The sequence below is a fragment of the Prionailurus bengalensis genome, chromosome B1, assembly GCF_016509475.1.
Source record: "Prionailurus bengalensis isolate Pbe53 chromosome B1, Fcat_Pben_1.1_paternal_pri, whole genome shotgun sequence".
Lineage (NCBI taxonomy): Eukaryota > Metazoa > Chordata > Mammalia > Carnivora > Felidae > Prionailurus > Prionailurus bengalensis.
The window spans coordinates 81,585,017-81,597,083 of NC_057344.1; the positions used below are offsets into that span (position 1 = coordinate 81,585,017).

The window sequence follows — 12,067 nt, forward strand, 5'->3', positions numbered from 1 at the left end:
CCTCTAATTTTGCTTAGGCAGTTGATCTGATTAGCAGCCTTTTTTTTCTCCCCTAACGTTCAAAAGATAAACTTCGATTTACTCCAACAGTGACTGAATTACCATGAATTCCAAATTAGTGTGGTTTGAATTAAGGAGATTGTACTGTTTCTAGCCAAAAGAAAAAAAAAATCAAGGAAAAGGAAAAGATGAAAATATGAGGACTCTTTCCAGCTATAGCCTTATAGAGCATTTTCTGTAAACCAATGTTTCTACTTTGAATACTTGGAGTTTACAGGTGTAGGAATTACCAGCTCTGATAGAACAGACAAGGGTCCTATTTGTTTCCTTTGTTAACTCTTTCAGGCTGCATACTGTTTGTCCTTAACAAATTTAATATGCTGTTATTATTTGGACATGATTGAGATTGGAGATACCTACACATACAGGATTCAGATTTGTAAGAAATACACATACTTTGTCGGTAGTCAAGCATTGGCTTACATATGGAAGTTCATGCATCAGTAAAGTTTGTTACTAATGTTTGATAAACTCTTTTTGTTATGGATAACATATTCAAAACACCATGAGATGTCTCATTATTTAAGCATTCACTTGTCCGTCCGTTCCCCCCCCCCCCCCCCCCCCCCCCCCCCCCCCCCCCCCCCCCCCCCCCCCCCCCCCCCCCCCCGCTAAGAAAAGTATCAGGGAAGAGAAAAGAAGCTGCTAGAATCTGCATGCCATCATGATAATTCACCTTCTTGTTAGCCTGGTAACACACCCCAGTGCTTGAAACTATCAGTTGGTCCTGAAAATGGTGACCTCCCAGTTCTCGAACAAGGATTGTATCTGTGCAAAGTTCTGCAGTAACAGAAATAGTTAATTCTGTAAACTTAACGGGACACACAGATCTCTGCAAGCTCCCAAAAGCTCCAAATCATACAAGATGCATTTTTTTTTAAAGCAGGCTGAAAGTGTATCTAAAAACAATGTAACTTTGGGGGCACATGGGTGGCTCAGTCCATTAAGCATCTGACTTTGGGCTCAGGTCATGATCTCACAGTTCATGAGTGTGAGCCCCACATCGGGTTCTGTGCTGACAGCTCAGGGCCTGGAGCCTGCTTTGGATTCTGTGTCTCCCCCTCTCTGTGCCCCTCCTGTGCTCGTGCTCTGTCTCTCAAAACTAAATAAACGTTTAGTTTATTTATTTATTTAGTTTTGAAAATTACTTAGCAGTTAAAATTTGCACAAGTGAGGCCAGTGTGGTTCTTTTCAGAAAGTCTCTGTCTCTAACAGTACATTATCACTGTCTACTATCAGCGAAAAACTTTCTGTGGAAGAGTTCTCACCCTAGCACTGTCACTTACTGCCTGGGTGACCTCAGGCAAATCTCGGAGCCTCGATTTCCTGCTCTCTGAAAGCATACTGCCTCTGAATCCAAATTCACCCCCGTCGTTGTTCAGTGGACAGAAAGCAACTGTCCACACCCAGGTGTGCATGCCGTAGCTTCAGACCGGTGTTACAAAGTATTGGACAGATGTTGTAAACCTTTCATTTTCCCAAATATCTGGGAACTCCCTACTACCTGGAGTTTTTTGCTTGCCCTGCCATGGAAATCTGAAACCCTTGCAGAGTTGGCCAGGTCTTCTCCGCATACTTGAGCCATTGAGAGCTGTGACAGGGCAGAATCCTCACATTTGAACTGGATCGGGAAGGCCGGAGTTCAACTTTTGTGTTCTTGAAAGCTAATTAAATAATTTCTGACAGCTGGTAGATACAGACCTCAAGACAGAGTAAGGGAGGGTGTACCTCTGCTTGGCTAATGATATTTTTTGTCCCTCGTGACATTTATCAGAATAAGCGCTTGATGACTGCAGAGCCCAGAGGTCTTGTGGCTGTTTTTATATCCCCTCTCACAAAGGGGCCTGACAATACGGAATGCTTAAAGGTTGTCATCAAAGTCAGAAGCGGAACACTTGCAACCACTGCAGTTTTCGTGCTGAATCAGAGGAAAGCAGAAATTTTCAGCTGGGGAAAGATACAGTAGAAATAGCTGTTTTTGTGCACATCTCTGTCTGTGTATATGTACTTATTAAGGCCTCATTAAAATCTGACAACACACTTAAAATTTGTTAGTAACTGTTTCCCTTTGATTGGTTTTTACTAAAATATTTTTGCGGAGGCTCTCTATATGCTTTTCATGATTGTCTTTGTGAGTAAGACAGGGAAGGTTTGCATACTTACAAAAGAAAACCGCAGGAGGGGAAAAGAAACTCTAAGGGAGTTTCTGCTTAAGCCTTAGAAGATACAAATTGAGTAAGAACGACCTGAAAGGTATATGTTTCATTCTTTCTCCTTACAGAAAAAGTGAGCAAAGAGAACAATCACACAAAAGAAAACACCATTCGGACGACCACCAGGTAGGTCATTTTATGCGGGGGTCCCCTCAGAGCGCCCTCTGTGTGGGGCCATCAGGCTCCAATCACGTGTTGCACATTGGTCCCCAAGGTGTTTTCTCCCACGGGGTTCAAAGGAGTCATGCCCTTTGCCACCAGTTTGTGTTAAAAATTTGACAGAAACAACACAGAAAGGAAGGACACCAAGGGGGAGGACCACTAATATTTATCAAACATCTAAGAGCTGCTACTTGGCTGGAGAATTTTTCATATGTTCTCCTTTCTTATTCCTCACAGTAGTTTTGTGAAGTAGATAATATTCTCCTCTTTGCAGAAGTTTCTTGACTTGGGAGTTTAAACGGGCCGTGCAGCTGTAATTGGGAGCTGGGTTTGTATCTCAGGCCTCCCCCGCTCAGTCGGTAGACCAAGGTTTTACTGCAGCTGTGCTCCTGAGTAGCTCGGCAGCTGGGGACTGATAATTTGTCACCAAGGATATCACAGCATTGTGAGGAGGGCAAAAAAATTTAAAGCAGAAGAAAATGCTTGAAAAGGCCGCAGGAAAGCCATTATTGCTAACAGCTGAACATAAGGAAGCTTTCCATTTGCCAAAGGCAGTTTGAGGAGGTCAGCCAGTGGCGCTGCTCCTCCCCATCCATTTGCCATAGGAAAGGTAGGGGTCCAGCCAGTGGCGGTGCTCCTCCCCGGCCTGGAAAGCCGTCCAGACCTGAACGGTTCTGCGCAAGCTCCAACAAGTGCACACCCCACCCCTGCGGAAAAAGGAAACCCTGGTTGGGGGGGGGGGGGGGGGAATGCGACCTCTAGCTTTGAAGGACCATTCCCCACCCCCACCCCAGGCCACCCCCCAGCTTCTGAGTTAGCCCAACATGCAGGCTTTACCGAATGAAATAGGAACAGAGACTACGACGTGTCAGCTACCAAGAAGGCTTTAAATGAAGGAACTTTGCTTTCCTGAGCAAACTTAGCAAATTCTTCCTAATGGGAACAGTTGACCGGTTTTGTCTTTTTTAATTCTTGCAATGAAAGATAAATATGCTTTTCTTTTTGAGGCGGTATGAACCGACCGTGGAGTTTCATCAGGCACCTGAACGGTGCTCATTTGAACCTTAACCCGAGTTGTTGTTTTTTTTTCTTTTTAATTCTATGAATTGGAATTTAGAAATATCAAATATCAAACAGTAATTAAAACAGAGCAAGCTGGCCTCGCACAAAGTTCATGGCGCATTAGGGAAGGGAAACCTGCCGTAACAGACCAGAACAGTGGTGCTGGCCTTGTCTCTCTGTATAAGTACGCGGGTGGAAAACGGGGCTCGCGATCTTGTCTGCGCATTGTTTTGGGAAATGGGTCTGGGGGCTGGGAGGGCTATTTGTCTATTAAGTTAGTTGCTCAAACAGGAAATGTAAGCCGCTGCAGATTCCAGTGGACCTTCTGCATGTATTCTGAAGACCATTTAATAAGTCTTGTGTCCATGGGTGTAAACACGTGAAATTGTCCCGCTTGGGAGATACTGAGAGACAGCAGACGAAAAATAATAAATGTTAATTTTAATTTGCAGTCCTAGGTGTCTTGAAGTGTCATGAATCTAGGTTTCCTAGAAGCAGAGCCTGAGATAGGGATCTGGGAACGGGTTTTATTGAGGGAGTGCGCTCAGAGGACCATGCTGGGCCGTGAAGGGGCAGGAGAGGGAAGGGGAGGTTGTGGAGCAAGGACGCGGTTTTCACCGGATTCCAGCTTCAGCTCGATCCCACAGAGAATTCTGGAGCATGAATTGCACCACAGGGTAAAGCCTGCCTGGAGGCAAGGGGGCCGACTCTTTGGACCACCGCCCCTCGCCATCCTATTCACTAGCTTCAGCAAGTCAACCCTTGCTGCCTCCAGCCAGGGTTGAGTAGTCTCCTAGTTGCAGGGGCTCCAATGGCGAAGGCAGCTCTCTCACTCGCTGTTAGCAACCAGCACCGCCAGCCGCTTGCGGATGAGTGCGGTAATGCAGGAAAGGAGCTGTGGGCAGGACCCAACAGCACCCCCTGTGGTGGTTTTCTGGTGCATCTTTAGGATAACCTAGTATTTATACAACAGAAAGGTGTGCTGCGAAGCCATGTTATTTTATGCTTTTCAGGTGTTCTCTGGGAAGAGTAAAAGGAGGTTTGAACCAGTCCCAAATGAGTGAAATGCGTCTCATAGTCTACATTTCCTTGGCTGGAGCTAGAGCATAATTATAGGATAGAAGAAAAAATTTTTTTAGCCATTTGGCAAAAATGAAGCAATCCTTAAATTCTTCTCTTGCTGGGAGATTATGAGTAAGAAGAAATCCAAATGAGATCTTTTGCCCAAAGCAAAGTAGGGGGCTTGCTGTGAGCCCCTGACATGGTATAGTGTTCAGAAACCAGTGTCACAGAATTCTTGGTTTATTCTTCTATGGAATCCTTGGTGTGTTTTTATTTTTCCTTTGAGTAGGAACTTGTTCAATTAGCCTCTCCTCAAATAGATCTCTTTCTTACCTTCTCACCTCATTACTTCAGGCGGAACAGAATCAAGTGGCTTTGTGCCAAGAAATCCTCTTTAACTTCAGTTAACTGATAACAGGGATGGGGGGAAAATGCCAACTACCTCTCTTCTTTTTTGATTCCTGTTTTAGAAGGAGCTCTTATTTTGCATGCACAAGGTCAGCTCATGGGGGTTTTGTTTTAAGGTATGATTTGCAATACTTTTCAAAAAAGATTGATAACAAGCCTCAAAATGTCCTTATCCCCAGATATTTAGGTAGTACTTAGTGGGATCTTCCATATTTTCCAGAAGAAGCTCAGTGTCCAGAACATGGCTCCTGATCGCAGTCAAGATCAGAATCTGCCATGTTTGAGGGTTGCTAGGTACATTGAAGATAAGTTTAACTGAGATCAATTCTTCCAAATGCCAGGGGTGCCTGAGCCCCCTCCACTCAGTGAGATCTCCTCCTGCCCCTAAGGTCTGGATATCCAGGGGGCCGAGGGCAGATGTGCAGTACTGAAGAGAGAAGCTGATTCTCTCCCTGTCCTGTACAAATCCATAACTCTGTGCACAGTTGTTTGTCATTTTTGGTCTTGACTCTCATTCCAACTGCAGGAACTAAGAAAAAGTGCAGCAGCCTAGAAAGAAACATTGTAACTCAGCATTCCAACATGTGCTTACCAAGGTGCCGATTTCCGTGCCTGGGCATGAAGCTTGTGGATGCATGTGCAGCCCACTGTCCTCCATGGCGCTGACAGTTACACCTCCCTCCTCGTCAGATCCTTTCCATTGGCAGTTCTGCTGTTTGTTAATACCTCTATTATAAGATGGGCAGATATGGAGAGAGAAAACGATGTTAGCATTCCTTGTTACCAATTTTTTGAAACCAGGTTTAGGTGAAGCTAAAGGTTGAAACTAATAACTAGCAAGTTTCTGAATCATTGGCTTTCTACCTCATTTTTTTAAAAAAACTCTTTCAATGGAAAATGTCAAACATATACAAAAGTAGGGAATGTGACCATCACTCAGTTTGAACAGTTATCATCTCATGACCTATGTTGACAGGGCCCCTCCTTTTGTTCTCCATCCCCCTAAATTATTTTCAAGCAAATCCCAGACATCATTTTAAGGACTTGTTTGAAAATGCCTTTTTTTTCATCCCAAGAACTGAGACTCAGCTACTTAAATAATATCATCTTCCCCAAAGTAAAAAACAATCTACCAAAGTGCCATGTGGCCAGGCAAAGAAATCAATCTACTTAACAGCTGGAATGATTGGATCGTGTGGTCCCACTCACCAACGCCTTGGCCTTAACCTTTCCACCCTTGTTTGTGCCCTCCTAGGGGCCCCTTCACCAAATCAGTCCTTTAGTTGGAACTTCGCTGTCAATGCTAAAACAGCAGTTCTTTTTGCCTGTTTAACCTCAGAGTCCAGCAAATTCAATCTAAGGGTAAAGAAGGCTGTGTGTCTCCTTTGAGATAGTGTGTGGACTGAGTGTTCTTAATGCCATTCTACCTGATGAATGAGATGAGGAGACAGTCCGGCCAGACCCAGGAGAACAGAAGGACTGAACACTTAAGAGACTAATAAAATCCTGATTTTTCTATTTCCTTTCCTAGCACAAGCCTAGATTCTGCAGGGAATAGATAACCAGCTGATATGTATCATTTGTTGATGAAAATATATGAGGCATGATATCATAACCAGATCCCAAAGTTTAATGGAATAAAAAGAAGATCTACATCTTCTGACATGGACCATCACCCAGCCAGATGCTGGATAAGATCGAAATAGGAAAATGGAACCCTAGAGTAAGAATCAGATAGCTCCTGGCAGGTGAATTGGATATGCTCAATGTTGTGTAACATCAGGAACGTCAAACAATGGCTGCCAAGAACCCTCTCTTGGTTATTTGTTCTCCCTTTTACCCATTAATAATTCAGTGTCCTCGGGGATATAAGATTGCAGGCCTTAAGAAAAACTTCTCACACCTGGTTTGCTTTATTCCAAAAGCAAGGAAGCATTTGCCCGAATTGTCCTTTTCTCCACTATAAGACAAAAAGCAGAATTGGGAAAATCAGAGAAAGGTAGACTCCTATCCTGCTGTGCCAACCAACATTTAATTTGCCCAATTTTCAGAACTTGAAATGTGGGCTATTTGTTATGATTTAGATAATGGCTCTTACAGTGCTTACTAAAAGACATATGCACTTGGAGGTATCCAATATAGAATTTTCCTGTGTGATGGTTTGAATACATGTCCTTAAATATTTATGATTCAGTAATAGAAATTGCACACATTAGGAAAGCATGACGTGCTGCCTCAATTTATATAGTTTCCTCTTTTCATTTTTTGGAAGGCAAAAGAGAATAATGCTCTATTACCTTAAAAAGTAAAAGATTACTCACAAAGAATACCAGATTAGACAAAAACGATTAAGAAAAAAAAAAAACAAGAAAGAGAGCAAATGAAATTTGTGATTGTTGAGTAGCTCTCCACATAGTGTCATTACCCATTAAATTTTAGGACTTTAAAATTAAATGCATTGAGATTCCATTTCTAAAAAAAATGGAAATTGCTACTAATTTCATGGAGTCCCTTCAGTTAAGATATTCACTGCTTTTTTTGGTGAAGTCAAGGCTCTTGGTGGGCCATATGGTGTCACTGCAAATTTTAAGACACCCTTCCTGAAGATACTGCCATCTGCTGGAATATTGTCACAATAAATACATAAATCTCTGGTATCTGTGGAGGTGTGTGGTGCCTTTGTGCAGTGCACAACCTGCACCACTGTCTGCAGCTGCTCTGACACAACTGTTGGCCTAAGTGTCTTTTCACTGGTAATACATCCTTTTCAACTTATGTTTGAGTTTTTATTTTTCAAAGAAATTAAAACTCATTCCTGAGAATAGTAGGATATATATATAATCGCAATGGCCTGAAATTGTTGCTGCCACTTGGACTTTTTCCTTATTTGACTAAACCTTTCTTAGTACTTTTATCTATTCCTACACTCCATTGCCCTGTAAGCATCGCCTCCGCCATTTTTCTTTCCATCTGTGATGTCTATATTGAACTGTTACAGTTGAAACAATACACTTCCAGAACCGTTTGGTATCGTGTTACTCTGAAGAGACAGGTTTAAATCTCCTTTTGAGGATCTAAAGAGGGCTGTGCCTTTTCCTCATTTCCCATGAGCTCTGCCATCTTTATTTCTCCTGCCTTGCAACAGTGTTCGTTGTTTGTATAACTCAGAATGGCCAGGGATGAAGCATACATTTGTAACTCTCTGTAAGTAGACATCTAGCTTTCTCTCTTAGCCACCTTTGACAAATTAAGCAGGGGTGACATGACCAAAAGGTATATGCGACTCAGGTGCTAGTTCAATCCCATTGTTCTTTTCTGGGATTTTCTCTTGAGTGTGTCTCCACAGTTTTTACTAGAAATATATCAGCTTTGCAAGGGTTGACCTCTAGTTTGGGGGTGAGAAGCCCTCTTGGATGATGCAACAGGCCAGGAAGCATCCATATCGCACTGGCGTTACCTACAGCATCCACAGGACAGAGTCTTGCATCACTGCAGGGAAGACTGCGTTCATCTAGTCTCCGCTCACCTCAGCAGAAAGCCCCTTGTCCTTGTTGATGCTCAGAGTCAGGTTCCTGTGGGAGATCCAGGTCCCTCACAAGCTGACATTTTGCAGATCCGGATATGCAGGTTCATTTCCTTGGCCTGCGGTTGGCTCTGGCTCCTGGGGTCTGGCCTCCCCGCCACAGCGGCCCTCCACAAGGCCTGGTATTGTGCTTCTCGTCCTGAGAAGTTTCCTGGCTCCAGAGTGGATGAATGCTCACAGCACCAGCAGGAATTGTTCCTGAAAACGTGGTGTTAGGTTGTACAGATTGGCCTGCCTCTGAGACAACCCTAAATAGAAGGCATTTGTGCTTTTGCAAGAAGAAAATAAAAACATCGCCAATATCTACTTCTTTGTAAGATGCTCTGTTTTTCTTCTGTATTTTCAACAGCCTCTCTATTCCATAGCATTTGGCCCTTCTCCAGCTGGAGTTGACTGATACTGGTGGAATCGTAATTTACATACAGTTGTCCCCGCCTATGTCTTAAAACTGCCTTCAATCAGGGGTGCCTGGGTGGCTTAGTCGGTTGAGCGTCCAACTTCGGCTCAGGTCATGATCTCACGGTTTGTGAGTTCGAGCTCCGTGTCAGGCTCTGTGCTGACAGCTCAGAGCCTGGAGCCTGCTTCGGATTCTGGGTCTCCCTCTCTCTCTGCCCCTCCCCCGCTTGCTCTCTCTCTCTCTCTCTCTCTCTCTCTCAAAAATGTTTATTTTTTTAAATAAACATTAAAAAATATTTTAAAAATAACTTATTCCTAGAGAATATTGGAGAGCATAAAGAAGAAAAAACCAATCTTTATAATCAATCCTGCTACTTAGAGACAGCCACTGCTAAGTTGGTCGTTCTCCTGGCTGAAGTTTTCGTCCATTTATATACACATACTTTCCTATAAAAATTGGATCTTACTGTATATACAGTTTTGCGGGTTTCTCTTTTCACCCAGCAGTATATTAAGAACTTCTTTCTGTGTCAGTAAACATAACTCAATATTATTCTTTTAATGTTTATGTAGTATTCAGTGTTTGCATGTGTCATAATTTATTTCATCAGCCCCCTGTTATTAGATATCAAGGGTTTGGTTTTGTTTTGTTTTCCCAAGTTGTTGCTAATATAAACAATCTGGGGATAAATTGACTCAAAAAAGCACTCAGTTTTCAAGCTTTTGCATGAATTGTCTAATTGACTTTCCAAAAAGTTGAATCTACAATTCTACCAGAAGCTAACGAGAGAGAGAGAGAGAGAGAATATTTTAAAGGTTTTCTGCTTTATCATTAATTTTTTTAACAGTTGGGAGGTTAAAATTATATTTTATAGTTAAAATCTTTGTATTGATTGATTCTTAATGATGTCAAGCATTTTCTTCATGGAGAGGCATTTGTATTCATTCTTTTGTATATTTCTCTTATTGTCATTTATTATTCTGTTTAGTGGTTTGGGTTGGAACTTTTGTTTGGTTGTTATTGATTTTTTTATTATGAAAAATTTCAAAACAGAACAGAAGGATAATGAAATAAACCACCATATTCCTATCACCCACTGAAAAAACATTTGTCACACTTTAGTTCACAACCCTTTTCTATACTTTAAGATCACATATACTTTAAAAAACCCTGTACTTTAAAATCACATCCCAGACATCATAACATTCAGTTGCAGACTCTTTAATATAGATCTCTGAAAAGATAAGGATATTTTCGACAATATCATTGTACACCATACAGAATTAACAACACATTTGATTGTTTTTTAATTGCTGAGAAAGTTCTATTTGATCGGTGCCAGCTGAGAATGCAGTCATGTCAGTGGGCCAGGAGGAGAAGGAGGACATTTTAGCTTTCTTGTCAACTCTGAAAATTAAAGATGAAAATCTGGGGCTTATACGAGCAGTATAATGACCTTGGTTCTCATCTGCCCACAAGCCCCCTTTAGAAACCCACTGAGTCTGCAGTGCAAGCCTCAGTTTGTAGACAAATGTCCTGGCTGACGCCTGCTGATGGGTAGCAATTAATTCACGCTTTATTCACTACAATCCTTTCTCAGAAAACGTGTGCACCCAAGGTGATCGATGACTGGGTTTCCAGGCCTGCCCACTGGGGTCATCAGTGGTCTTCTCTGTTGTGTCCCCTCCCAAGCTTGAATAGGGAACTTGCTGTTTCAGATGGTCAGAGTTGTCTTCAGGTCCAAGGCTTGCAATCATTTTTACTCTTGGGCACTCTTTTCCACCCCTGTGTTCAAATTCTTTTATTAAAATAAATAAATACATACATAAAATCATTCAAGAATAGGGCATCCTTATTTCTCTGGTGTTGCAAAGACAAGGACAGTGTTCATGAACACCATTGAAGCTGTTTTCATTCATTATAGATGATTATCTTTTTAACTGACTGCTAGAATGTTCATAGGAAAATTGGCACCGACTGGTATACCTAAAATATCTGGGCCCGTTTCAGAAGAAACAGCTAATCTCTCATCCAAAGAGAAACTGAGGGCCGAAGCTGGAAGTTTGGGCCCACATACAGTCCAACATGACATATAGTGATTGCTATACCTTAGCAAAATGACCTTACCAGCATTTTTATAAAGTGCTAAAAATTCTTTGACAAGGATCTGTGGAACTGAGTATTTAACATATTTCCAATGCAATCATTTATAAATGTTACAAAACACATAGATATGTAAGTATATAAAAATATTTTAAGTATCTATTATTCTATTATAAACTCTTGACAAAGAAAGTAATCAAGGCCAGTAATATTCGAGATAAAAAGAAACACTTCTTACAAATTCACACGTTAATCATGAAAATTAAGTTGGAAATGAAATAATGTTACTTGACCTTTTATAAAAAATGAGATATCTCATTTTTTAAAAATGAGATTATCTCACCCAGCCACCGCCTGGGTGGCTCAGTCGGTTAAGCGGCCGACTTCGGCTCAGGTCACGATCTCACGGTCCTTGAGTTCGAGCCCCGCGTCGGGCTCTGTGCTGATGGCTCAGAGCCTGGAGCCCGTTTCAGATTCTGTGTCTCCCTCTCTCTCTGCCCCTCCCCCGTTCATGCTCTGTCTCTCTCCGTCTCAAAAATAAATAAACGTTAAAAAAAATTTTTTTTAAAAAATGAGGTATCAAAAATAAAGTGTGGTGATGTTTTGTTGTTCGGTCGTGAGCATATTTTCATGCAAGCGGCTCCAGCTTCTCAGAAAGTTTCTCGTGACCTTAAGGTACTTGGGGAAATGTTGAGAAGATTTAGTTATAACCAACCCAAATAGTTCCCCTATTCCTTATCTTCGAATAAGCCCATCTTTTGTATTTGATGTGTTGGAAAAGCTTAACAAAAACAGCCCTCTTTGCTCTTTGGCAAGGACTGTATTCTGTCAGTCCTTTGGCAAGTCCTGGACTTGGTCAGCCCTGTCCAGGTTTTGTTGCAAGAAAACATTTCCTACTTGTCGTCCTTTCCCTTAGTGTCATTATGTCTGCGTGGAGACTCCATGCGGACGTTACCTGTATCCATTTCAATCTGTCACGTGTCTCATATGCCACATGGTCAGAGAGTCCTTGAACTA

General features: G+C 42.0%; 1 protein-coding gene across 10 annotated transcripts in view; it reads left to right on the top strand.

Annotated features, from left to right (window-relative positions):
- ZNF827 (zinc finger protein 827) overlaps nt 1-12,067 on the top strand; it is a 174,872-nt gene that overhangs the window by 92,631 nt on the left and 70,174 nt on the right. For all 10 annotated transcript variants that reach the window (XR_006295333.1, XR_006295337.1, XR_006295341.1 and 7 more), the window contains exon 7: nt 2,342-2,399. Coding sequence is in view for 7 of the 10 variants with exons in the window: in XM_043567971.1 (XP_043423906.1) it covers nt 2,342-2,399 (58 nt within the window). In the remaining 3 variants the exon portion in view is untranslated. The remainder of the gene's footprint in view (nt 1-2,341; nt 2,400-12,067) is intronic.